This window comes from Aethalodelphis obliquidens, unplaced genomic scaffold, assembly GCF_003676395.1.
Source record: "Aethalodelphis obliquidens isolate GAN/ISIS:26980383/991018 unplaced genomic scaffold, ASM367639v1 scaffold8, whole genome shotgun sequence".
NCBI classification, from domain to species: Eukaryota; Metazoa; Chordata; class Mammalia; order Artiodactyla; family Delphinidae; genus Aethalodelphis; species Aethalodelphis obliquidens.
In genome coordinates, this window is record NW_020837952.1 from 61,371,403 (window position 1) to 61,398,741 (window position 27,339).

The window sequence follows — 27,339 nt, forward strand, 5'->3', positions numbered from 1 at the left end:
TCGGCGGCGGCGGCGGCGGCGGCGACTACAAGGAAAGGTGGCAGCGGGCGATGCAGGGGGCGCGGCACGTCGTGTGCGCCGTGTCGGGCGGGGTGGACAGCGCCGTGGCCGCGCTGCTGCTGAGGCGGAGAGGTGAGGCGACCGAGGGCCCAGACCGCCCCTGAGCGGCCCCTTCTCATAGAGTCCCGCCCGGTCGTGCGGTGCCCCGGCCCCTCACCCTGTGCCTGGGGGTCGGAGAGCGCGCGACCGCAGCCCCGACTGCTGGGGAGCAGTCGGGCCACCCGTTACCGACGCAGTGAAGGGGGGGTCTCCGACTTCGGGGGGCCGCGTTTCTCCCTGGCTCCGAGGCCCTGCATCCGGGGCGATGGCGGCGGCGTCCGCACTTAGCCTGGGGAGCGCTGACCTCTGCGGACACAGCAGCCTCCGTGGAGGTCCTTGCTCTTACGACAAACGACATGGCCGTCAGGCAACGTGTGGGGCAAGTACCGACGAGTGGTCTGCTTATTAAATCGTGTCTGTGGTCTTGGTTCGGTGGATGACAAACTTTTGCGCAGAAGCGCTTGTTTCTTCAGGCGACTAACGGGTGCCCCGAGTCGGGAGCCGAGGTGAACTGCCCGTCTGACTTCTCCGTCTGTGTGGCCCTCTCTCATTGTGAGGCCTCGTACCCCTAGTGACACTTGTGGACCCTCTGCTGTGAGCCGCCTTTCGTGCTTAGGTACTTGCAATGCAGAGTGAGTGCGAGGTTCCTGACCTGGGACGAGTGATGTAAGCGCTCCCTGTCTGTGAAGTGGAGGGAACACCTACCTCACAGGGTTACTGGAAGTATTAGATAACATAATTCATACAGAGACTTAACCCCAGTGCCCAGCACATATCAGGCACGCAGAAAACAGTAGTGGTTATTAGTTCATATTATTAGTAACTGTAGCTGTTATGAAAGGTGCAATAAAAAAAGTTAAATAGCAGTATAGGCAAACTGTAGCCACACACAATTGCGAGAAAGGGGGAAGCAAAGAATCACAGAGGCGGTAGTGTTTGAGCTGAGACTTGTCGAACCCAGGTTCATGTGCCCAACGCAGAGTGAGGCTAAACAAACCGAAAGTTCGAGTTTGGAGCAGAGGGAGGTTTATTAGTTGAGGAGGTGCCAACCTGGAAGATGGGACACCTAGACTCCTCAAATCCATGGTTGCAAGACTTGCAGGAGGAGTAGGATTTCACTAAGCAAAGATCGGGGAGGAGGAAAGCGCTTCTGGCGGAGTCAGCAGCAGGAGCTGGCTCTGGCCAGAGGGAGGCGGAAGTGAGACCGTGAGGTGGCGTTTGGGGGCGGGGGCGGTTCCGAGGAGCTCCGGTTCTTCATGTCTCAGCGCGGAAAGAATTCAGCGAGAGGCAAAGTGATAGATAAGAAGGGATGTATTAGAATAGGACGTTTGTGAGGCTTTCAAGCAGGCGGGCGAGAGGGTGCTGTGCCCTGAGAACTTAGTGGGTTACAGTTTTAAAATCAGAGGAAAGGTGGGGAGGGGGAAAAGACCACCTTCTTCCTCATTCTTGAGTAGACGTCAGTCTTCCATCATCAGCTCCTCCACATTGGCTGGGGGAGTTTTCTTGTCCCTACATGGTCAAGCCAGGACTGTCATGGCACAATGAGAATTAGCAAAAAGGCGGTAACGTATGCTAAAAATGGTAAATCTCTCAGGTTTCAGTATAATGTCACCCTTTCCTTATATTTTTGTTTTTAGTACACACAGAGGAGCATGTCCTAGGAATCATTAACTTACTGAGCTCACCGGGCAGGATGTGGGTCTCATGCCAGCATTGTTTTATTGTTTTGGGGCATGTCTCATGCTTCTGTTGCATGGTTTTGTTACTAAGCAAGCCTGCTTGGTTTTATGGTTAAGCAAACCTGCTTTCTTGAGTGATCATTAACTTACAGGGGTCTCCCGTACTTTCTTCTTTACTTACAATCCCCTAGTGGGACTAACTATTTAATTACCTACTTTGTCCCTTTACTCTGTCCCTATCAGAAGGAGAGGGGGGGTGGAGAGGTAGGTTGAGCCCTGGTTATGCAATATGTTCTATGAGGGGCTTTCGCCTGTGTTGGGTAGCAGTGCAGAGCCCTTGAAGGGTTCTGACGAGGCTGTGACATGTTTGGGGAGATGTGGCAGGTGGCCCTGGAGAGTCTAGATATGTTATTTTGCTACTTCCGGAAGGTAAGCTCTCCTTCCCAGAATCCAGACTGTACAGCTTCGTATTCCAGCTTCCTCGGGTTTTGCTCCTCCGTGGGGGAAGCTGATGGACGTAGCAAAGAAAAAGCCTGATCCTCTCCACTCGGCATCGGGGTTTTTCCCAGTCTTGTTGGACGTGTGTGTTCTGTCACGTGCCTCCTGGAAAGTTAAGGACTGGCAAGGTGCTCTGGTCCCATACTGGAGTGCCAGAGCCTGTGCCCATGTAAATGGGTCACATCTCCAGAAGAAAGATGAGCAGGCAGATCAGGCTATAGAAGAGGAGATTTTTTTTTTTTTGCGGTACACGGACCTTTCACTGCTGCGGCCTCTCCCGTTGCGGAGCACAGGCTCTGGACGTGCAGGCCCAGCGGCCATGGCTCACGGGCCCAGCCGCTCCGCGGCATGTGGGATCCTCCCGGACTGGGGCACGAACCCGCGTCCCCTGCATCGGCAGGCGGACTCCCAACCACTGCGCCACCAGGGAAGCCCAGAAGAGGGGATTTTTAAAGCTCCGGATGTGGAGTTGTGTGTTTGTTCTGGTTAAGCTCTTGTTCTCTGCTGGGCACTGCTGGGCGCTGGGGACACGTGGGTGTATGAGACACAGCTGCATGTTGTGCTGAGCTACAGGGAGCATGGACGGGAGCTACTGGCACCTAGTGTGGTGGGCACTACAAGGGAAGCAGTCGCGTGGTTTGCAAAGCAGAGGAGGGAGGGCCTGTTACCTGCTGGGGTGGGGGGTGGTCTTGCTAATGTGACCGTTTAGTATTTGGCGAGGCTGTGTTCTTTGGAGTGCTGTATTAAACCTTTTACGGCCGAATGCCCTGTCTTTCATTACACTGAGCCTACCCAGAAAACAGATTTCATATGTGGTAGACACCTATGTAGTCCTAAAGCTGGTCTTTCCAGTATTTGGTTGGGTACTTTGTGAGCGACAGAAAAGGGAGAAAACGGTCTCAAAATATACAGATAGTACAGCCCTTACAATAAAGTAGCCAAAATTTTAAATGTCTTTATGTCTGATGACTTAGAATCTAATTCTTAGATGGTAATTGGAAATAACTTTTGAAATGAGTTTACTTTTCTGATAACTGAACGGTGGTTTTTATTTGTTTCGAAAAATTGTGTTGAATTTCTGCTCTTCTTTCGTTCAGTCACACGTTGGCTACGCCTCTATGTGCTTGGCATTGTGTGTGGGAGCACGAAGGTGAAAAAATGCCGTCTTGTTCATACAAGATGAGCAATCTTGGGGACGCGGGCAATCAGTACAGCCCCACAGCGTCTTGTGAGGATGGAGGCCTTTACAAAGTGCAGGGGGAGGGTCAGGGTGCGAGCATCAGCCGGAGAGTCAGAACAGTTTGCACTAAGATGTAGTCGGAGCACAGAAGGCCACGTGGCAAAGGGGGGGACTGCCAGGCACCCGTGCACAGAGGCACCGGAGAGCTCAGGAGTCACTGCTTTTTCCACCCAAGGTTGATTTCATAAACTGTCTTTAATTTGCCCTTCGCCCCTCCCCCAGGTTACCAGGTGACAGGGGTGTTTATGAAGAACTGGGACTCGCTGGATGAGCATGGAGTTTGCACGGCTGACAAAGACTGCGAAGACGCTTACAGAGTTTGCCAAATCCTAGACATCCCCTTCCATCAAGTGTCCTACGTGAAGGAGTATTGGAATGATGTGTTCAGGTGGGTGCAGTTCCCGACGCAGAAGGCTTCCTAAGGGCAGGACTGCCGTAGTCAGCCGGGCCAATGGCGTGCAGCCAGCACTTTTTGTTTTGGCAGTGGTGCTGAAGACTGTGTGTGGGAGGCCTCAGCCGCCCTCAGGGAGTCTGTGTTAGAGGTCAGGCCTGCATCCCAGAGCACCCCTAGCCCTTATTCCTGTTACTGTGCCACCTGCCAGAAGTCTCTTTAACGTCTCTGCTAAATTAGTATGAGGGAGCTAAGGCTGAGGTCTCCCACGGAAGGCTGGCTGTGACTGGTCCCTGAGGACAGATCCACTGGGCAGTAGCTGTCAGGCTGAAGAGTCAGCTGGGGTGCTGGTTAAACAGATGCCTCGACCTGGGTCTGGGATGGGGCCCTGGAACCTGCACTTGAGCAGGCACTTCAGGTGATTCTGATGGAGGGGGTCCTTTGGGTCTTATTTTGGGAAACGGTACAGTGGGGCCTGGGGCCTGGTGAGTGTAGGTTCAGATGGAAACTGCAGCTGTCTTTAAACAGATATTTGATGAAAATATTGAAAATGGCTCTATACTGAAGCTCTTCTGTTTTGTAGAAAATTATAGTTTTGGTAAGACAGGGAGAAACTCTAAATTAAGCAAGTAATTTAGCTGATTTATTTTTCCATAGAGTGTCTCACACTTAGAAGTGAAAAGTCTTTTTCTTTTATTCCAGTGATTTTTTAAATGAATATGAAAAAGGAAGAACTCCCAATCCTGACATAGTCTGCAACAAACATATCAAATTCAGTTGTTTTTTTAATTATGCTGTGGATAATCTTGGTAAGTAATTGGGATTATCTGTGTTTGTCTTTTTAAGAATTATAAGATTTCTGGGAGCTGAGGTCGGTTTCAACATGTGTCTGTTTGATATTGGTGGTGGCTTTTCTGGATCTGAGGATGTAAAGCTTAAATTTGAAGAGATCAACCCAGTCTTGGACAGGTATTTTCCATTAGACTCCAGAGTGAGAATCATAGCTGAGCCAGGCAGATAACTACGTTGCATCAGCTTTCAAGCTCACAGTTAATATCATTGCAAAAAAACCTCCCATTAGAGGAGCAGACAGGCTCTGATGATAAAGATGAGTCGAGTGAACAGACCTTTATGTATCACGTGAATGATGGAGTCTGTGGAGCTTTCAGCGGCATCCTTTATGACCATGCACATATGAAGCCCCTTCTGCAGAAGAGCCCCAAACCAGATGGGAAGTGTTATCCATCCAGCATCTGGAGACTGACCTATGATGACCTCGATCGCATTGTTGAGCGCTGTAACTTGCCCGAGATGCATATGGGAGATTGGATGCTCTTTGAAAACATGGGTGCTCACACTGTCGCTGCTGAATCCACTTCAGTGGATTCCAGAGGCTGACCATCTACTATGTGATGTCAGGGCCCACGTGGCAACTGACGCAGCAAATGCAGAACCACAACTTCCTACCCAGATCAGAGGAGCAGGATGGTGGCACTGTGCCTGTGTCCTGTGCTTGGGAGAGTAGAATGAAGGTCACCCAGCCTGTGCTGCAACTTGTGTTGACGTGTAGACACCATTCTCGTAGCTGTTAACTGTGAGTTTAGCTTGAATTAAGGGTTTGGGGGGACCATTTAACTCAGTTTCTGCAAGGTTTGAGATTTCTGTGTGAGTAGGCTTGGCACAGATGCGGCAATGTGGAAGCCCGGGAGGTGGGGTCACACTTACCTGTGTTCCTATGGAAACTATTGCAATATTTGTTCTATGTGGCTTTTTATTCACTTCTCAAACATGCTACTAAAGAGTGCCCCTCGACTGCTGAGCAAATGTTTGTAGCTTGTGCAATGGCAGGCAGAATGGACCAGAAGCTTAGTGTTGTGACCTGTTTAAAAAAATAATAAAGTATCTTGAAATTAAAAAAGGAGAATATCATAAGATTTTCAGAGAAAGCCAGAAGTCAAAGCCTTGAAAGCAGTTTCATCTTGCAGAAGGAAAGGAAGCAGTGAAAACGATAGTATTTTGTATTTCACTGGATAAGAAAGAACTCTCTGGCGATGCACAAATGATAGGACCCCAGGGGGGAGAGAGTGCATCTTTGTCACGGGCTGCACAGCCACAAGGACTAGCACAGTGGATTTCAGGAGAACCAACCTCAGAAAACCCTGAGGAACGAAGTGTTGGATCACTGGAGAGAGTTGAAAGGTGAGGCCCCCAGACCCTGCCTGCAGGTTCGACTTTGCTCAAAGCAGCTCTAGTTCCAGATGTGGTTATATTTAGCGGAAGTTTCAGGAGCCCTAATTCAGAACTTAAACTCGGCATTTCGTTTCTTATTAGTCATCCTTTTTGCTCGTCCTACTGAGACCTTTTCTCTTGCTTTAAAAGCAGGCGTCTGCTTTGTCTCGGAAACGGGTCTGGGTCTGTAGCTGATTCTGGGTCCTGGGTCTGTTTCATTTCTCTGGTTTGGAGCCATGTCTTAGTGGCCTGTTTGGAAAGCCCGTTTCTGCTCAAGGTCCTGCCGCTGCTGACAGCTTGCCTGCAGAGTTTGTCTGTTCCCAGCTTCCTGCCTTCTCATTCCCGTCGGCCTGGTGGGACATCCCCATTCCTGTTTGTTGAACCCCCTGCTGCTGACCTGCTTACTTAGGCTCCTCGTGGTATCTGTTGCTGTGCTTTTGTGAAGTCAGGTTCTTTTCTTGTCCCCTGCTGTCAGGGCCACCATAATGAGCTTCTGGAGCGCTGGATGCTGGTCTTTCACATTGTTCTGGCCCATTGCAGCCCACCCTGCCACATCTGGCCATGTGCCAAGACATGCTGTGTGCCAGTGGCCCAGTGGGGTCACAGGACCACTGGCCACTCTGTCCTGTCAGCACTTTGCAATGACTTAAAAGGGGACAGAGTCGGCTTGCCAACCTGATACGCAAGTGACCTGCCACTGAGACGACAATGATGAAAAGTCGGTTCATGGAGTTAGGTTATTTTTTACCAAAAACGCCTATGAGAACTACGAATTGAAGTCCTAACAAATTTGAATGCTGGGCTAACACCAATAACATGAAACTGAGTAGAGCTAAATGCAAAGTTTGCTACCTAGGTTCAGTAATTAAATCTCCTGGTACAGGATTGGGAGTCGATCCAGGGCCTCGAGGGGCCTCGAGCTGACTGTGAGCCTGCAGTCTGGCATCAGAGCCAGTGCAGCCCAAGTTTGCCTTGTGGTCAGGACATCCGAGGAAGGGGGAGGGGTCCGCTGGGGTCCACACTGGGCAGCCTACGTCTAGTGGCTGCATTTAGTTCCAGTTTACTCGGGAAAAAGAGTGACAGGCTCATGGAGCGTGAGTTGGTTTTTATTTTGAGAGTGTGGGAAATACTCCATCTGACGATACTTTGGGGCCATCATAGCAGCACACAAGCATGTGACTCAGGATCACATTCTAGCTTGGGACCCCAGAGGCCAGAGCTGGGGTGCGCAGGAGAAAGATTTCACTCAGGGGAGGCACAAACAGCTCTTCACGGGGCATGATGCTTGCCTTTGTAGAGCTTGAAGCTCCTTGTCACCTTAGCTTTTCAGGGAGCCCCTAAGTGGCCATCTGTTAGGGATGCTTTGGAAGAATTTCTGCGGTAAACGTTTCTGAGTCTGAATTTACTGTGTGAACAGTACAACACAGAATAAAAATACTCGAAACCTAGACCTCTGAAATCTTAGGGCTTCTCACAAAGAATCCTACATTTTTGCAGTGTAACTGGTGGTTCTTTAAGGAAATAAAGTGGGTTTTTTTCTCTATTAGAAAATCAATCAAGATTTAATAATGTGTTCCTAAATGTGCTTTTTCAAGTAGTTAGTATGCAGCAGTTAATTCTTACTGTGTCTTTTGTTTTACACTGAGCTACTTTGGTTGGTTAAGTACTGAATCAGTTTTGCTGCACCTTCCTGGAAAAAGTCTCCTGCAATTCGAAATGTCTGAAATTTTCACACAGTGCAAAGGTTCTGGATTAATATGTGCCTTGGTAGATTCTTTCACTTTTTTGCATTATGTGGAAAGAAGAAATTGACTATGCTGCATGGTCCTTCACTGTTATAAAAATAATATGTATTTATTAAAGAAAATTTAAAACTCAGAAGAGTAAAAAAGATAAGGGAAAGTGTCACCTATAATTTCACCTCCCAGAATCAAAGGAGGAGACTTTCTGATATTTGTCTTCATTTTTTTCTGTACATTAAAAAAAGTAGAGTCATAAACTTTCTTTCCCTACTGAACAATATCATAAGCGTTTTCCCATTAAAAATTCTGTGTAAGTGGCACTGTTATTATGGCAATGGCACTTTAATTTACTTCATATTCTCCTGGTGTTGAACGTTTCAGTTGTTTTCAGTTTTTCCTTAGTATAAGAAACACTGAAATTAGCTTTTTGTACTTGTGTGCATATCTGAATTTTTCCTTAAGCTAGAATGAATTGATAGAGATTAACTTTAGAAAGACTCTTAGAGATACAGTGAAATCTTGTAGCAAGATTATATCAATTTAGAGACCTAAAGGCTGCTTATTTAATGGAATTTCAGGTGTGCCTCTATTCCCTAGGATCTGGGTGTTTGGGAGTGGGGCAGGTAATCTGCACAGACTGCCTGGTGTGAGACCTGGCGTCTGTCTGCTGCTTGGTGCACCCTGGGCTCTGACTGGCCAAGGCCAGCAAGTGCAAGTCTAAAATTTGATCCTCGGGACTTCCGTGGTGGTCCGGTGGTTAAGACTTGTGCTTCCACTGCAGGGGGTGCGGGTTCAATCCCGGGTCAGGGAACTAAGATCCCACATTCTGTGTGGCACGACCAAAAATATTTTTTAAATAAAAATTTTAAAAATAAGGGTGGGGCTAATGGCCGGGAGGGCTTACGCCAAGGAGTACTTCCCAGAACTTCTGCTGCCAAAGTCCTTGTCCTTGTGGTGAGCCACAGCTGCCCCCTGCCTCTGAAAGAGACCTTCCAATACTAGCGGACTGAGCTCTGCCCACCAGAGCAACACCCAGCTCCACCCACCACCAGTCCCTCCCATCAGGAAGCTTGCACAAGCCTCTTAGATAGCCTCATGCACCAGAGGGCAGACAGCAGAAGCAAGAAGAACTACAGTCCTTCAGCCTGTGGAACAAAAACCACATTCACAGAAAGACAGACAAGATGAAAAGGGCTATGTACCACATGAAGGAACAAGATAAAACCCCAGAAAAACAACTAAATGAAGTGGAGATAGGCAACCTTCCAGAAAAAGAATTCAGAACAATGATAGTGAAGGTGATCCAGGACCTCGGAAAAAGAATGGAGGCAAAGATCAAGAAGATGCAAGATATGTTTAACAGAGACCTAGAAGAATTAAAGAACAAACAAACAGATGAATAATACAATAACTGAAATGAAAAATACACTAGAAGGAATCAATAGCAGAATAACTGAGGCAGAAGAATGGATGAGTGACCTGGAAGACAGAATGGTGGAATTCACTGCCATGGAACAGAGTAAAGAAAAAAAGAATGAAAAGAAATGAAGCCTAAGAGACCTCTGGGACAACATTAAACGCACCAACATTCACCTTATAGGGGTCCCAGAAGGAGAAGAGAGAGAGAAAGGACCTGAGAAAATATTTGAAGAGATTATAGTCGAAAACTTCCCTAACATGGGAAAGGAAATAGCCATCCAAGTCCAGGAAGCACAGAGAGTCCCAGGCAGGATAAACCCAAGGAGAAACACACCGAGATACACAGTAATCAAACTGACAAAAATTGAAGACAAAGAAAAATTATTAAAAGCAACAAGGGAAAAATGACAAATAACATACAAGGGAACTTCCATAAGGTCAACAGCTGAATTCTCAGCAGAAACTCAACGAGCCAGAAGGGAATGGCATGATATATTTAAAGTGGTGAAAGAGAAGAACCTATGACCAAGTACTCTACCCACCAAGGATCTCATTCAGATTCGACAGAGAAATCAAAAGCTTTACAGACAAGTAAAAGCTAAGAGAATTCAGCACCACCAAACCGGCTTTATAACAAAGCTAAAGGAACTTCTTTAAGTGGGAAACACCAGAGAAGAAAAGGACCTACAAAAACACAAACCCATAACAATTTGAAAAATGGTCATAGGAACATATATATCGATAATTACCTTAAATGTGAATGGATTAAATGCTCCAACCAAAAGACACAGGCTCACGCAATGGATACAGAAACAAGACCCATATATATGCTGTCTACAGGAGACCAACTTCAGACCTAGGGACACATATAGACTGAAAGTGAGGGGATGGAAAAAGAGATTCCATGCAAATGGGAATCAAAAGAAAGCTGGAGTACCAATACTCATATCAGATATAATAGACTTTAAAATAAAGAATGTTGCAAGAGACAAGGAAGGACACTACATAATGATCAAGGGATAAATCCAAGAAGAAGATATAGCAATTACAAATGTATATGCACCCAACATAAGAGCACCTCAATACATAAGGCAGATGCTAACAGCTATAAAAGAGGAAATTGACAGGAACACAATAATAGTGGGGGACTTTTAACACCTCACTTACACCAATGGACAGATCATCCAGACAGGAAATTACTAAGGAAACACAAGCTTTAAATGACACAATAGACCAGATAGATTTAATTAATATTTATAGGACATTCCATCCGAAAACAGCAGATTACACTTTCTTCTCAAGTGCACATGAAACATTCTGCAGGATATGCAGGATCACATCTTGGGTCACAAATCAAGCCTCAGTAAATTAAAAATAATTGAAATCATATCAAGCATCTTTTCCAACCACAATGCTATGAGATTAGAAATAAATTACAGGGGAAGAAAAGTAAACACAAACACATGGAGGCTAAACAGTACGTTACTAAATAACCAAGAGATCACTGAAGAAATCAAAGAGGAAATCAAAAAATACCTAGAGACAAATGACAATGAAAACACGATGATCCAAAACCTATGGGATGCAGCAAAAGCAGTTCTAAGAGGGAAGTTTATAGCAATACAGTCCTACCTCAAGAAACAAGGAAAAGCTCAAATAAACAATCTAACCTTACACCTAAAGCAACTAGAGAAAGAAGAACAGACAAAACCCCAAGTCAGTAGAAGGAAGTAAATCATAAAGATCAGAGCAGAAATAAATGAAATAGAAACAAAGAAAACAACAGCAAAGATCAATAAAGCTAAAAGCTGGTTCTTTGAGAAGATAAACAAAATTGACAAACTTTTAGCCAGACTCATCAAGAAAAAGAGGGAGAGGACTCAAATCAATTAAATTAGAAATGAAAAAGGAGAAGTTACAACAGACACCACAGAAATACAAAGCATCCTAAGAGACTACTACAAGCAACTCTATGCCAATAAAATGGACAACCTGGAAGAAATGGACAAATCCTTAGAAAGGTATAACTTTCCAAGACTGAACCAGGAAGAAATAGAAAATATGAACAGACGAATCACAAGCAATGAAATTGAAACTGTGATTAAAAATCTTTCAACAAACAGAAGTCCAGGACCAGATGGCTTCACAGGTGAATTCTATCAAACATTTAGAGACGAAATAACACCCATCCTTCTCAAGCTCTTCCAAAAAATGACAGAGGAAGGAACACTCCCAAACTCATTCTACAAGGCCACCATCAGCCTGATACCAAAACAAGACAAAGATACTACAAAAAAAGAAAATTACAGACCAATATCACTGGTGAATATAGATGCAAAAATCCTCAACAAAATACCAGCAGACAGAATCCAACAACACATTAAAAGGATCATATACCATGATCAAGTGAGATCCCAGGGATGCAAGGATTCTTCAGTATACACAAATCAGTGTGATACATCATATTAACAAATTGAAGAATAAAGACCATATGATCATCTCAATAGATGCAGAAAAAGCTTTTGACGAAATTCAACACCCATTTATGATAAAAACTCTCCAGAAAGTGGGCATAGAGCGAACTTACCTCAACATAATAAAGGCCATATATGACAAACCCACCGCAAACATCATTCTCAATGGTGAAAAACTGAAAGCATTTCCTCTAAGGTCAGGAACAAGACAAGGATGTCCACTCTCGCCACTATTATTCAACATAGTTTTGGAACTCCTAGCAATGGCAATCAGAGAAGAAAAAGAAAAGGAATTCAAATTAGAAAAGAAGAAATAAAACTATCACTGTTTGCAGATGACATGATACTATACATAGATAATCCTAAAGATGTCACCAGAAAACTACTAGAGCTAACCAATGAATTTGGCAGGGTTGCAGGAAACAAAATTAATACACAGAAATCTCTTGCATTCCTATACACTAATGATGAAAAATCTGAAAGAGAAATTAAGAAAACAGTCCCATTCACCGTTGCAACAAAAAGAATAAAATACCTAGGAATAAACCTACCTAAGGAGGTGAAAGACCTGTACTCAGAAAACTATAAAACACTGATGAGGGCTTCCCTGGTGGTGCAGTGGTTGAGAGTCTACCTGCTGATGCAGGGGACACAGGTTCGTGCCCCGGTCCAGGAAGATCCCACATGCCACAGAGCGGCTGGGCCCGTGAGCCATGGCTGCTGAGCCTGCGCGTCCGGAGCCTGTGCTCCGCAACGGGAGAGGCCACAGCAGTGAGAGGCCTGCGTACAGCAAAAAAAAAAAAAAAAAAAACACTGATGAAAGAAGTCAAAGATGACACAAACAGATGGAGAGATATACCATGCTCTTGGATTGGAAGAATCAATATTGTGAAAATGACTATACTACCCAAAGCAATCTACAGATTCAGTGCAATGCCTATCAGATTACCAATGGCATTTTTTACAGAACTAGAACAAAAAAATCTTAAAATTTGTGTGGAGACACAAAAGACCTCAAATAGCCAAAGCAATCTCGAGGGGAAAAAAAGGAGCTGGAGGAATCAGGCTCCCTGACTTCAGACCATACTACAAAGCTACAGTAATCAAGGCAATATGGTACTGGCACAAAAACAGAAATATAGATCAATGGAACAGGATAGAAAGCCCAGAGATAAAGCCACACACCTGTGGTCAACTAATCTATGACAAAGAAGGCAAGGATATACGATGGAGAAAAGACAGTCGCTTCAATAAGTGTGCTGGGAAAACGGGACAGCTACATGTAAAAGAATGAAATTAGAACACTCCCTAACACCATACACAAAAATAAAAATGGATTAAAGATCTAAATGTAAGACTGGACAGTATAAAACTCTTAGAGGAAAACATAGGAAGAACACAATATGACATAAATTACAGCAAGATCTTTTTTGATCCACCTCCTAGAGTAACGGAAATAAAATCAAAAGTAAACAAGTGGGACGTAATGAAACTTAAAAGCTTTTGCACTGCAAAGGAAACTATAAACAAGACAAAAAGAGATCCCTCAGAATGGGAGAAAATATTTGCAAAGGAATCGACGGACAAAGGATTAATCTCCAAAATATATAAACAGTTCATGCAGCTCAATATTAAAAATACAAACAACCCAGACAAAAAAGGGGCAGAAGACCTAAATTTGTCCAAAGAAGACATACAGATGGCCAAGAAGCACATGAAAAGCTGCTCAACATCACTAATTAGAGAAATGCAAATCAAAACTACAGTGAGGTTATCATCTCACACCAGTTAGAATGGGCTTCATCAGAAAATCTAGAAACAACAAATACTAGAGAGGGTATGCAGATAAGGGAACCCTCTTGCATCTCGGTGGGAATGTAAATTGATACAGCCACTATGGAGAACAGTATGGAGGTTCCTTAAAAAACTAAAAATATAATTACCATATGATCCAGCAATCCCACTACTGGGCATATAACCAGAGAAAACCATAATTCAAAAAGACACATGCACCCCAGTGTTCATTGCAGCACTATTTACAATAGCCAGGTCATGGAAGCAACCTAAATACCCATCAACAGACGAATGAATAAAGAAGATATGGTACATATATACAATGGAATATTACTCAGCTATAAAAAGGAATGAAATTGGGTCATTTGTAGAGACATGGATGGACCTAGAGGCTGTCATACAGAGTGAAGTAAGTCAGAAAGAGAAAAACAAATATCGTATGTTAACACGTATATGTGGAATCTAGAAAAATGGTACAGATGAACTGGTTTGCAAGACAGAAATACAGACACAGATGTAGAGAACAAACGTATGGACACCAAGGGGAGAAAGGGGCAGAGGGTAGTGGTGGTGGGATGAATTGGGAGATTGGGCTTGACATATATACACTAATATGTATAAAACAGATAACTAATAAGAACCTGCTATATAAAAAAAAAATTAAAAAATAAATTAAAAAATCTCCGGAGATTTCCCTGGTGGTGCAGTGGTTAAGAATCCGCCTGCCAGTGCAGGGGATACAGGTTCGATCCCTGGTCCGGGAAGATCCATATGCCGCGGAGCAACTAAGCCCGTTGAGCCTGCACTCTAGAGCCTGTGAGCCACAACTGCTGAGCCTGCGTGCCACAGCTACTGAAGCCCGCATGCCTAGAGCCCGTGCTCTGCAACAAGAGAAGCCACGACAATGAGAAGCCCATACTCCTCAGCGAAGAGTAGCCCCTGATCGCCACTACTAGAGAAAGCCCGTGCACAGCAACGAAGACCCAACGCAGCCAAAAAATTTAAAAAACAGAATGTCAGTTGTATTAAAGTATTTGACAGGATAGACATCTGTACTATAAAATTAAAATTAAAAAAAATTTTTAAATAAAAATCTGATCTTCGTATTTTTAAAAACCTCTCAGGAGCAGATGCAGTTGCTACGGGTCACTATGCAAGAACGTCCCTGGAAGATGAAGAGGTCTTTCAGCAGAAGCACGTTAAGAGGCCAGAAGGGCTTTTTAGAAATCGATTTGAAATTAGAAATGGTGAGTAAAAGTGCCTGGGCCAGAGCTTAATTATTTGTGAATGAAGTAAACTATTTTGAAGAATGACAGTGAGTTGTTTGAGCACACCTGCACGACTTCTCTCCGTGTGTTCCAAACTAGCTCATTGGTTTTGGTTTCCTCTTCGAAAAAGGACAGTTACCGAGAGGGTCGTTTTCCCCAAGGGCCTGTGATTGGTACCAGGAAGAGGCTCAGGTGGGGCGCCCGGGCCAGGGCTGCTGGGAAACTGAAGCCGCAATTCATAACCCAGTTCTGGGAGGAGACGCACAACAATAATAATTGAAGTGTAACAGGCCCTGATTCTTACCCTCGAGTTTGTGAGGACTTGAGATTGAGGTGTACTTTAGTGTGACATGAGTGCTGGGACCTGACATGGCACAGGCCTGGCAGCCAGGCTTGTAACTATGCTTACGAAGATTACATATATAAATTAGCTCATCAGTGTCAAAGGGAGCGAAGTTCCACCTGCCTAGAAAATGCCAGGCAGTCACCTGGGAAGCTGCTGGCTTGTCCTGGTACATCTGCATGTAGAACAGAGGAGTTGGCGTCATTATTAAGTGAAAGGCAAGATGGGGCTCGGAGCCGTGTTTCTGTGGGCAGTTTCCACTGCTGCAGCCCCACGGGGGAGTTGGCGTTTCCCCGCGTCTGGCCTGCCCTGGCCGCCTCACGCCCACCGCCTCCCTCCCCGCCCCTCTTGGCAGTGCCAGCATGCGGGTTCTCTGGTTCTGTTTCTCAGATGAGGAAACTGAAGCTTGGCTGCACTCGCCAACCGGGGTGCCTCGGGTTGGGGGGCTGGATCCCAGCTGCGTCTGTTCAGCTCCGCCGTCCCTGGTCGTTGTGCCGTCCTCCGTGTCATCCGGCCTGATCCACCCTGTTTTCCTTCTCTCTCCCTCCTTCCCCCCTCTCACAGCAGCCGAGGCCAGAGATAACCTTACTGGCAGGGCCCAGACAAGGACACCGCCTACGTGATGTTGGGAAGGCCTCTCGCTGCTGCCTGCAGGGCGCTGGGCCGTTTGTGTTCCCTGTGGGGGCGTGTGTGTGTGTCTGTGTTTGTGGTTGGGGGCTGATGTGTGGGGAGAGGTGACCGCTTCCCTCCCCGGTGCTGCCTTCGCACTCCTGGGCAACCCTCACCAGGAAACCCTCCACGTCAGGAGGACACGGCTTTGACTGCCCAGCCCTGCCGCCTGGGGACTCCATGGTGGAATTTGCCCAGTGAACGTCGGTCTGAGGGGCCTGAGTAGATGAAGGATTTGTTTCCACGTCACATAGCCACCCCCGCTTACCTCCTAGAACATGTGGCGCCTCACAGAGCTTTCTGGGCCTTTTTGACAGGCCGGAGGCACTCAGACCTCTGACTGCATTGGCGTGTGCTTTGTTCTGTGTAGCTGTTTTAATAATACCACAGTGTCTTTGTTCTCTGTGTGCGTTTTAGGCACCTAGAGATTTTTATTTTGCTCTGACTCAGTTGCCCTGGAGACCTGGTCTGGGGCCTCCTGGCCTGGGTCCCTGGGGAGAGCGCATAGGGGCAGCAGAGTCCAGCCTGCGCTCCTGACCCTGGGCCCTGGGCCAGGGTAGATGTCCTCACCCGTCCCCGTGGCAGGTAGCACCACGGCCGACCCGGAGGAGCGAAGGTGTGAATGAGGCTCCAGGCACAGGCAGACCATTGCCTAGCAGGCATCCCTGTCCATGGTTTAGGGTTCCTGCTTGCTTTCTTAAAAATCATAGATTTTGAGTTTGTTTTAAAATAACCCAGAACTTTGAGAAATTGCAAATTGCTCCCAGTATTCTGAGGCTTTTATATGCACTGAGACTGTTTAAGTTTAGTTTTGAAACAAAAAAGAACCTTTGGCAAATGAGTCTGCCTACCTGATGGCTGGTTGACTGAACTCGGTTTTTCACTTTTCACTTGATTCTGTTGTTTTGTACGTAAAAAGTGATGGAATAGAAACCAGGTGATTGAGCTCAGTTTCCAGCTCTGCGCTTCTCTCCCTGCACCATTGTGGGCAGTCACTTTAATTATCTGAGCCTCAGTTTCCTCATCTGAAAATGGGGATAATTCTATCATAGGGCTAAAGTGAGAATCAAATTTGAGGTCACGGGTGGAAAACATTAGCTACACAGAGAGCATGTTACACATGTGACTGGGCCGAGCTGCACGCTGCACTTGGGCTGTTTGTACCCTTGGCACGGGTGTGAGCTGTGGGTGTGACTTGCCGAGGCTTTGCTTAGCCCTGGTTGTGAGTCACGTGGAAAGAATCTGGAACACTGGTGTCATGTTGGTCATTGAGCTGCAGAGTGGGGGACCCAGCGTTTGCAGTCATGGAAGGTCTGTAACACACCAGGCAGGACCGAGGGACCCGGAGATGGAGGCGGGCCTTGTTTCCCGAACCGCATCCCGTGGGCAGGGTCAGTCACAGCTCTGCACTGTCGCTGTCCAGCCGGGAACGGGTGTTTACAATGAATAGAACATTAGAGAAACTGCAGAGGAGCAGCTGACGGACGTCAGCTCGAACCATAAGAAAAGCCCACTGTGACCAAGTGGGGAGTACGTTTAGAAGCCGGGTGCTGCGGGGGGACGTGGTTGGCGTCCACTGTGGGACCTGGGAGGTGAGCAGGGTCCCTGAGAGCAGCCACGGTGCAAACACATCCTGTGGTTATTAGGAAACAGCACAGCTGACACCATTTCAGCAGGATTTTCTGTACGTTGTCTCGTCCAGTTTTCCCAGATGTGGCTGAGTTTGTTTTTTTCTTAATACTTCATGACATTTTTGTCTTGTGATGTTTAATCTTTGCAGATATAGTCTAACATATGAACTGGAGTAAATGTCCTTATCGCATAAACTCTACTCTCTGCATATTTTTTTCAATAGTAGATCAGTTAGGGACGAGACTTTTTCTTACCTTAACCACGGCAGTTCTCTTTTCTGGAAGTCTTCTATTGAGTATTGATCTTTGTTTCTGCCAGACCAGGGGTAATCTATCAAAGTAAACAGAAGGACATTATTAAAAGCAAAGTATGATGATTTTTATTCCTGCAACATCTTTTGTTCTTTACTCTTGGCAGTGGTAAAACTTCTGCAAGCAGCTGACAGCTTTAAAGACCAGACCTTCTTTCTCAGCCAGGTTTCCCAGGATGCCCTGAGGAGAACCCTCTTCCCCCTGGGGGGATTAACAAAAGATTTTGTAAAGAAAATAGCTGCTGAGAATAGACTTCATCATGTGCTTCAGAAAAAAGAGGTAGGATTGAGGGGTGTGCGTGCTCCCAGCCTGGGGTCCTGCACCACCTCCCCTGCCTGGGCTCTGGCGTCGAGCGAGGAGCCCGTCGTGCACACAGTGGGAGGGGCTGGGTCCTTCAGAAAGCAGCAGAGGAGGGACCTCTCCCTCCCGGCCGTGCCTCGGCCCCCCGGGGGTGGCAGCTGTCCTGGCCGCTAGGTTGCTGGCTGGGGTGCTCTTGGCTCAGCTGCCAGGTGAGAGCAGGACGGTGAGGACCGGGCTCCGAGCCCCCCATCGGCACACACATCTCTGTTTCCATCCACGCGTCAGCACGGCCCCGTCAGGTGTCTTCTTTGCGCCAGGCACTGCACCACTGGCCTCTGAGGACGCGGTGAGGAGCGCAGTTCCACCCCTGCCTTCAGGGAGCTTACGTCAAGGGGGCAGACAGACAAACCTACCGTTGTAAACTCAGGAGGTGTCCCTGAGAGAAGGTGTAGGGTCCGGTGAGAGAAAATGCCACGGGCTCTGATCTAGATTCGGGGGCAGGGACAGACACCAGGAAAGGCCTCCAAGGAAAGTCTGTCTGTCCTCAGGCCTCAGGGTGAATAGGATTTAGTGTCACGTAGACGGTTGGGGAAGAGCCTGTGCAAAGGCCCCGAGCCTGGCGCAGTGGTGGAGTTGAGGTGAAGCCAGTGTGGTGGGCGCTTGGTGCTAGAGGGTGGGGTGCAATGTGGGAGGGGTCCCAGCGGGCTCGGCAGACCCTGGGGCGGTTGGTCTAACCAGGCGGCTTCGGGTTGAGGCGGCCTTAGCTGCAGCCACTGCTTCACGTCTGTCCTGGGGACGGGCACAGCTGTGCTCTTGCCAGCAAGTTGCTGTCCCCAGGGAAGCCAGCCCTGTGCTCATCCCTCCACCTGTAGCATCTCTACTCATGTCTCTACCTGTTCGGTTTCTGGGTGTGACCGGTAAGAGCTGAGCGAGCCGCCCTCATAGGACCCGTGTTCTAGGGACACAGGCCAGCGCGTGAGCGAGGAAGCCGAACCATGAGCACGGGACGGCGAGCCTGTTCCCGCTAGGCCTTCCCGCGTGCTAGAAACGTCACCTGGAGAAAAGACTCTCCTTCCTCGGACCCTCCCGCGATGCTTCGCCTCGTGGCCTGGCTTGTACTTCCTGCTTCTGCTCTGGTCCCTGTCTCTCCCCTGAGACTCACCGACTGGCCTGAGGGCTTAAGCAGCTGTAGTGTTCTTTCCTGGGCGGCTGGTCTGAGGGTCTGCAGCGCCGGGCCGGGCCCTGCCGGGTGTGGAGGTGGCACTGCCTGCTTAGCTGCCGAGGTCCGTGTCCGGGGCCTGAAGCCCCTGAGATCTGTTTGTGGCTGGGACTGGTGTGTGTGGTGCTGGAGAAGGGAAGCCAGGCCCCTGGCCCGGGGGAGGGGCGGCTTGGGGCAGGTGAGGCCCCGAGAGGCCCCGTGTGTCCCTCCCGCCCCTGCCCAGGCTCTCCAGGTGGAGTGCAGGACCCCACCCGGCCGTTCGTCTCACGGTCGGCCTTCCTTTCGTTTCAGAGCATGGGCATCTGTTTCGTTGGTAAAAGAAATTTTGAAAATTTCATCCTTCAGGTGAGTGGCTTTTGATGCAAAAGGTTGGAGCCGCGTTTCTGCTCTGGACCTGGATCTGTTAGCAATGAAACGTTTGTTTTCCAGTACTTACAGCCTCGACCTGGTAAATTTATTTCAATAGAAGACAATAAGGTTCTGGGAACGCATAAAGGTGAGAAGCAACCCTGGGCTGCTTTTCTTCCTGAGCTCCTTGAGGCGTGGGGCAAGTTTGAGCTCTGGGGATTTCGAGATGATTCCAGTCCCGCAGGCATGGCAGTGGGTGGCGCCAGGGACGGTGGGAGTGGCTCTGACCGGGTGTTTGCGATTTGAGACGTGGGCTCCTTTTAAGCATCGCAGCCGATAACAGAGGATGCCGTCTGGTTCAGAAGCCTCACTCTCTGAGTTATGTATTAAGTCTCCATGAATAGACTTATTTTTTCATTACATACAGAGAATACCAGACTACAGAAAAACTCCACTGGAGGGAAGGAGTTAGGTTGACTTCAGAGCATGAGTTTCATGACTTAGGACGCCGTGAAGAGTTGGGACCAGAAGGTGGCCCTCCTGGCCGGAGTGCTGCACCCCAGGTGCTGCTCCCTCATTCGCAGATGCCGCTGGGGGTCGGGGCACCCTGAGCCTGCCCTGAGCCGGCGTGGGGAGGACGGGTCAGGCGTGAGAGTTCACAGCCCAGGTGGGAGGACAGAGGCGGGCTTGGTCAACGGTGGGGCTGTGCCCTTGGGGGCCTGGTGACAGACGAGACTTGGTCCAGCGTGGGTCTGACCTGCCGGAAGGACGAGGGCTGGGGCTCAGACATGGACACTCCCAAGGGGCTTGTTCCTTGGAGACCCTCACCTCGGTTTGGGCCGGACGGCTTCCCCTTCCTGGTGCTGTTGGACGGAGCGGGCCTTAGACGTCACGGGCTCCCAGAGAGCTGAGCGTTCCTGAGGGAGGACGTGCCGGCCCTGCTGGGGACAACTTGCAGGGCGCTCGCAGCCTGTCCCGGCAGGAGGCTGCCAGGGCACGCAGGGGAGCCCAGCTCCATTGCCTGGCTTGCAGAAGTGGAGCGCTGAGATTGGCGCCGGTTCCCCCGTGGGGCTGGGGGCTGGGGGCTGGGGGCTGGGGGAGGCGTGGCCTAGCCGGCTGGCCTTGTGGTGTTTGTGGTGGGGGTGAGGGTGCACAGAGAAACCGGGGCAGCCTGGTGTCCTGGCCCCAAGGTGGTTAGTACACGGGGGCTCGGCAAGATGGGGCTCGTGGCTTCAGGCGGGGCACTTGGCCCACGTTCTAAAGGAGCGGTCCCTGCTCCTGGTGGGTCAGGGGGCCGCGCAGCTGGAACGGCTCCTCGCGGGGTGGGAGGTACAGCCTAAGCCAGGCCGCCCGGGTGGTCCGCAGAGGGAGCGTCCTGCCTGCTGCCTCCCAGCCTCCTCCCCGTCGCGAGGGTGGGACGTTGGAGACGGGGCCCCTCCCACCTCGCTGAGAAACTGTTTCCACAGGTTGGTTCCTGTATACTTTGGGCCAGAGAGCCAACATAGGTGGCTTGCGGGAGCCCTGGTACGTGGTGGAGAAGGATGGCGTCAGGGGCGACGTGCTCGTGGTGAGTCGGGTGGGTGAGGTGACGGAGGCCTGGTTGTGGCAGAGCCCACGGTGCTGAGCCAGGCAGGGTGGGGGTCTGCAGGGCAGCTGCGGTCGGGCGCATCCTTGCCTCTCCTCCGCCTCCTCCCGGGATTGGCCCTAGGTACCGACGGGCTTTGTTTAAGGTACTCACTAGGCTTTTACTGTGTGCTGGTCGCGTTATTAATCGTCACATCAATCCTTGTAAACAGACGTACTCCTCCGATTTTACAGGACTCAAAGATTAAGAAACGTGGGAAGGTCCCTCGGAGCGGGGTGGCTCAGTGCCTGGGACAGGGCCTGCACACAGAGGCCTCCAGCGATTCACTGTTGAACAGATAGGGTGCAGAGCTGGGACCGACCTAGGCCTTCTGCCGCAGCGGGGCTCTGGGCCACTGGACCCGGGACTGTGTCCCCAAGCTCTAGAGCAGGACTTCACAAAGGGGGCATGTTTGCCCTGCTCCCCTCCCTGGGACATTTGGCAGGGCCTGGGGACATTTCAGCATCATGGCATGGGGGAGGGAGGAGGGGAGCAGGTGCTGCTGGCGTCCAGGGGGTGAAGCCAGGGAGCCCCGTCCCCTCCACAGTGATCCGGCCCCACATCTCAGCAGTGCCGAGGCTGAGTGTCCCGGCTCCGAGCACGCTCTGTCCCAGAGCTGGGGGACCCTCCGTTAGATGCGGGCAGAGGGGCCAGCAGGCCTCGGGGACACCACCGCCCAGAAGAGCCCTGGGCGCAAGGGCCTGGACGGTGATTCTGGTCCAGCATGAGTTCAAGGGACTTTAGTGTAAAGTTTAGCTGTCTCTTTTGCTTTGAGAAAGGACATGCACCGACACTTGTGCCCTGTGTGGGTCTCCTTATCTACTTAGAGCCCAAGGGCCCCGGGCTTGATGCCCTTGGTCCTCCCTCAGGGGAGGCCTACTAAGTCCTAGGAGGCCAGGTGCATGGAGGCCTAGGAGGCCTGTCCCCAGCCACGTGGGGCTTGGTGGGATCCCTGTGGCGACGTGGCTGTCCCGTGTGCGTCTGGCCCTGGGACGCCGGGTTGTGGTGGGGGCAGGGTGAACTTCCAGGAGGAGAGGTCATGGGGTTGGATCGCATGCTCCTCTGCTATTTGCTGAGTGTGGCCATGACGAGTGACTTTCCCTCTCGTGCCTCAGTTTCCTCATCTTCAAAGTGGGGTAGACAGGCTCGAGGGATAAGCGCATGAATTTCCACGTGTCAGCGTGGATTTCAGCGAGTGTTTACTGTTATCATTAGTAATGAAGTGCAGAGGGGGCTTTGGGGCAGGACCCTCCACTGAGGGCTCCAGGGCGTCACGTCCTCGCGCTCCGCTCCGCAGGCCCCCCGGACAGACCACCCGGCCCTGTACAGGGACCTGCTGCGGACCGGCCGCGTGCACTGGGTGGCTGAGGAGCCGCCCGCAGCCCTGGTCCGCGACAAGATGATGGAGTGCCACTTCCGGTTCCGCCACCAGATGGCGCTAGGTGACTGAGCGGGGATCCCCGGGTGAGGCCAGAGTTAGGACTGGCGATTCGACCTGGGCCCGGGCCCCCACTGTTCAGATTGTATAACGTGTAGGCCTCCTTGCCCTCTGCCTACGCAGAGACAGCCTGGGGGGCGCTGAGGCCAGCTCAGCCTCCTTCGTCCGTGACACAGGGTCGGTCGGTCTCTGCAAGAGGGCAGGTTGCCGGGGCGGGTGGGACTGAGGGTCCCGCTGGCAGGCCGCCGGCAGGTAGTGTGTGTGCCGCCCCGGGGCCCGGGCGGGCGGTGCTGGGCCCCTCTGGCCGTCGCCCCGAGCTTCCTTTGTCCTCGCTGCCTGCTCCTTCCTCCCCGGGGGCCCAAGGCCTGGGTCTGAGCACATGTGGCAAGGCCAGCACCCCCTCCAAGGGTCCTTCTCTTCCCCCAGTGCCCTGCGTGCTGACCCTTAACCAAGACGGCACCGTGTGGGTGACGGCCGTGAAGGCTGTGCGGGCTCTCGCCCTGGGACAGGTGAGTGGGGGTCTCAGCCCCAAGTCTGCGCCTGCCTTTGCCCCAGAACCCGGCCCTCCTCAGCAGCTGCTCGGCCGCTTGGAGGAGCAGGCTTCGTGCTCTGGAAGGACGGCATTTCCTCCGGACCAGAGCAGCTGGTCTCCAGGGGGAGCTGAGGGGCAGAGGGGCTGCGGTGCTTGGCTCACACAGCCCGCGAGGGTGGGTGCACAGGCAGCCCTGCAACCGTGAGGCCTGGCTCTTGCGCGGCTAGTGGGAGCGCCGGCTGCCCTGCCTTGGCCCGCCGCTGGTCTGGGCCCCGGGGACAAGGACAGAAGATGGGGAGGCAGAGCACTGCCCCTCAGCCCCAGGTCTGGGCTCCTGGCTGCACTGTGGGCACCTGGATGCTGGGTCGCACTGCAGGTGACACGGCCTCTCTCCTCTGCAGTTCGCTGTGTTCTACAAAGGGGGCGAGTGCCTGGGCAGTGGGAAGATCCTGCGCCTGGGGCCATCCGCCTACACACTCCAGAAGGGCAGGAGCAGACCCGATGTGACCGTGGAGGGCTCCAGCATCGGCCGGGGTGACAGCCCGGGCCAGGGACCCACGCTCTGACAGAGGCCAAGCGGCTGCTGTGGGGCTCATGGGAGGAGACGTGGACGAGCGGAGCCGGGGGCAGGGCCGCTTCAGAGCCGGGGAGAGCCCATCCTCTCTGCTTGCTGGCCGGCGGGTCTGTCCCAAGTGCCCCATGGGTGGAGTTCCTCTTGCGCACCCCCTAGAGGGCTTCCCGTCCGGGGGCGTGCCGAGGGGACCTGTGGGGAGGGATGGATGGGCTGCAGGGGCAGTACCCAATAAAAACTCTGTCTGGGGTTTGGATTCTGATGGCTTCCAGTGGGGTGGGGCCTGGGTGGGCCGTCTCGGGGGCTCCACGGCACTAACCACGTGTGGGGAGGCGGGGGTGTGTGCTGCACGGGAGAGCAATGGGATCCCCCCTTCCTCCGCCTCCGTTCACGGCTGTGTCCACCCTCACCTGTGGCAGAGGATGTGTGACGGCCCTTGAGCTGACTCCCAGCCTGCAAGGGTATCTGAGGGGGACAGTGTGACCTTGAGGCCACTCTGAGGGGCGGCGGCCCTGCCCCCAGTCCAGGCAGCTGCACGGGAGCCTCCCCTCCCCCTGCAGAGTGCCCGGCACCCTGGCCAGTCACTTCGAGAGCTGAAGGGTAGCTTATAAACAAGGGAAGTTTATTTCTCATGGTTGTGGAGCCTGGAAGTCTGAGGTCAAGGTGCCAGCTCCGACGGGGGAGGGTCGTCTTACGGGGGGCCGGTGACCGTCTTCTCACTGTGTCTTCGCGTGGTGGAAGGGGCAGGGGTTTTTCTGGGACCGCCCCACCCCCAGCCGCGCCACGCAGCTTGTGGGATCTCCATTCCCCCACCAGGGACCGAACCCCGGCCCTCGGCCGTGAAAGTGCTGAATCCTAACCACTGGACTGCCAGGGAGCTCCCTGCGGCCTCTGAAGATCACCTGTCCGCTTCATGAGGGCCCCACCCTCAAGACCCAATGGCGGGCTTCCCTGGTGGCGCAGTGGTTGGGAGTCCGCCTGCCGATGCAGGGGACACGGGTTCGTGCCCCGGTCCGGGAAGATCCCACATGCCGCGGAGCGGCTGGGCCCGTGAGCCATGGCCGCTGAGCCTGCGCGTCCGGAGCCTGTGCTTCGCAACGGGAGAGGCCACAACAGTGAGAGGCCCGCGTACCGCAAAAAAAAAAAAGACCCAATGGCTGCCACCACATCAGGGCTAGGGTTTCAACCTGTGCCCTTCGGGACACAAACACACACCATAGAGCACGTGCGTGTTTTGTGCAGCGCTGAGTGGCAGATGAGAGCACCTTTGGAGCTGGCTTTGGCCGGGGGCATCGTGGGTGGCCGTCGTCCTGCCGTGGGCAGTTGAAAGGCCCGCTGGGGAGCCACCGCAGGACTTGGAGGCGGGAGGTTTGGAGACGCTCCACCAGGCCTTCCCGGGGGCGCGGTCAGCTGGGTCAGGTGGGGGTTGGCTCTTCCTGGAAGGGCACACTTCTGCGTGCCCCAGTGCCTCCAGCTTCCCTGCCTTGGCGCGGGTTAGTGCCCTGTCCCGGCTCCCGGTGGGCCCCAGGGTCCCTGGTGCTCTGCTCAGGGGCCCAGCCACCTGCTCCGGTGCCAGGATGGACGAGCCTCAGGCTCTCTCACTGACCTCAGACTCAGCCCTTGCTTGTGCTCCAAGCCAGGCTCCTGTGGAGGCTAGAAGTGTGGCTCCCGTCTCCTGTGGGTTAGAAGGTTCTAGAGCAGAGGCAGTGCGGCATATTCTTCCAGGTGCTATGCTGATGGGGAGCAACTCGGGGGGGGTCACGTGGCCCCCCAAGGCTCAGAAGCCCCTTGTGCTGAGGGGCAGAGCTGCAGGGCCAGCCCTGGGTCAAGTCACCCGGGACGGAGCTCCTGCCCCCAGGAAGGTCACACAAGGGAGGGGCTTGAAGTGGGTGACGGGCACCTGGGCTCCAGAATGTGCAGGGCCTGCGGCCACAGTGAGGACAGGGCTTCCTTCTGGACAGGAGGGGAGGCCTGGAGAGGGTTTTGAGCAAAGGATCTCTCTGGCTGGTGTGAGGTACAGATGGGAGGGGACAGGAGAGGACCAGGTGGGCTGTGGAGGTTTGGACGAGAAGGGGGTCCAAGATGCCCTTGGTTCTCTAGCGGGTCGAGATGGACCATTCTCGAGCACTGAGTGGTCGCCCTCCTGCACAGCCAGGCTCTGCCACCTGGGGCCGAGGGAGGAGGATGGGAACGGACACCACGCTTGGGACTTGCCCCGGGTCTGCGCAGGGGCTGCCGCCTGCCGGGGGGACCAGCCTCAAGCCTGGCACTGCGGCCCTGCCGGCCTGGGGCAGGGGCACGCGGTGGGCTGGGCCCTACAGCCGGCTGAGTGTGACCCTGCGTCAGGGTGACCGAGAGCTGCGCCCACCGCTCCCCCCAACCCCGGCTCAGCGGTGCCCAGTCCTTCGGCGGCACAGATGCCCACTCTGCGGTGGGGGCCGGTGAGGGGCGGGGGGCTGGATCTGGGCTGTGACCCGGGAAGTGGGCAAGCCGTGTGGGGAGGAGGACACAGCTCCGTAGGGACTGAGGGTCCCGGCCCCGCCCTGCCCTGGGGCACTCAGCGTCCTCCCTCCAGGCAGAGCTGGAGCCCCTCCCATTCCCCCTCCTCCTGTTTCTGGGCACCCCCCTGGCTCCCTCCTAGCCAAGGCCCCACCCAGCAGGGCGCGTCCCCAGGGCGGGGCGTGGGCTGGAGCAGACATGCAGGCACTTCCCACCCCCGCCAAGGGGCTTCCAAGAGCATCTCCGTGATCCAGATGGAGACGTAGGCCCTGTAGGCTGGAGGTGGAGGGCTGGGCGGCTGCTCCAGCGGGGCTGGCCCAGGGAGGTGTTGCCCTGACCCAGCCGGGAGGCTGACCACAGCCCGGCAGGTGCTTTCCACGTCGTGCTGGGCAGAGGGGACCGGACGGAACAGCAGTGCCCCTGGGGACACCCAGCCCAGCATGGACGCCGGGGCTGAGACACCGCCTCTGTTCTGCCAGCTCCCAGGGCAGCGTGGACTCAGGTTTCCCGGGACCCACTGCCCTGGGTCTGGGGCTCTTGCGCGGAACCGAGGGCTGAGCTGTGGCCCCGTCTGGGGAGCCGCCACAGTGGGAGATGGGGCGGGTGGAGGCAGTCGGCATGGACACAGGCCAGCAGAGCGGAGGCCGCCCTTCTGGCCTCTGGACGGCTCTTCGCGTCCTGCCAGCCCGACGCCAGGCCTCCAGCCAGGTTGGCCAGTGGAGGCGGGAGGAGGGAGCACAAGCCTGCCGCTGCCCCTGGTCACCAGGCCTCACCTGGGCTGCGCCCGTGGCAGCCTCCGGGCCGCAGTACCACCTTCTCTCTGGGGGCACAGCTGACCGACTCTGGGAGGCCTCTGGGCAATGCCTAGCTGTTGGCCAGGGCACACCACTGGGCCTCTCCCAGACTCCAGGGCTGCACTTCCAGGTGGGGAGTGCAGAGGGGCTGGGGTCGGGGTCAAGCCCCGGGGCCTGTCTTCTGCCCACATTCCTGGGCTCCAGCTGCCTTGGTTGCCCATTTCCC

The 27,339-nt window shown here is 52.4% G+C and overlaps 1 protein-coding gene and 1 pseudogene across 5 annotated transcripts; both read left to right on the top strand.

Annotated features, from left to right (window-relative positions):
* TRMU (tRNA mitochondrial 2-thiouridylase) lies at window positions 1-24,076 on the top strand. 5 transcript variants are annotated; one of them, XM_027108007.1, is made up of 11 exons: window positions 1-132; window positions 3,739-3,904; window positions 4,610-4,716; window positions 14,690-14,812; window positions 17,895-18,067; window positions 19,599-19,652; window positions 19,737-19,803; window positions 21,122-21,222; window positions 22,577-22,721; window positions 23,144-23,226; window positions 23,651-24,076. In XM_027108007.1, exons 1-11 carry the CDS (start codon window positions 51-53, stop codon window positions 23,813-23,815), a joined length of 1,266 nt encoding a protein of 421 aa, XP_026963808.1. In that variant the 5' UTR covers window positions 1-50; the 3' UTR covers window positions 23,816-24,076. The 5 variants fall into 5 exon arrangements, with proteins under 5 accessions (XP_026963808.1, XP_026963810.1, XP_026963811.1 ...); XM_027108008.1 differs by lacking the exon at window positions 1-132 and adding an exon at window positions 1,560-1,680; XM_027108009.1 differs by lacking the exon at window positions 14,690-14,812.
* Window positions 4,731-5,825, top strand: LOC113621228 (ornithine decarboxylase pseudogene; annotated as a pseudogene).
* Window positions 24,077-27,339: the final 3,263 nt, after the last annotated feature.

Bases quoted from the DNA above. Each gene is read 5' to 3' on its own strand.
- TRMU (XM_027108007.1), top strand. From the start codon at position 51: ATGCAGGGGGCGCGGCACGTCGTGTGCGCCGTGTCGGGCGGGGTGGAC. The intron at 14,813-17,894 runs GTGAGTAAAAGT...TACTCTTGGCAG, and splicing joins TCGATTTGAAATTAGAAATG to TGGTAAAACTTCTGCAAGCA. The intron at 19,804-21,121 runs GTGAGAAGCAAC...CTGTTTCCACAG, and splicing joins GGTTCTGGGAACGCATAAAG to GTTGGTTCCTGTATACTTTG.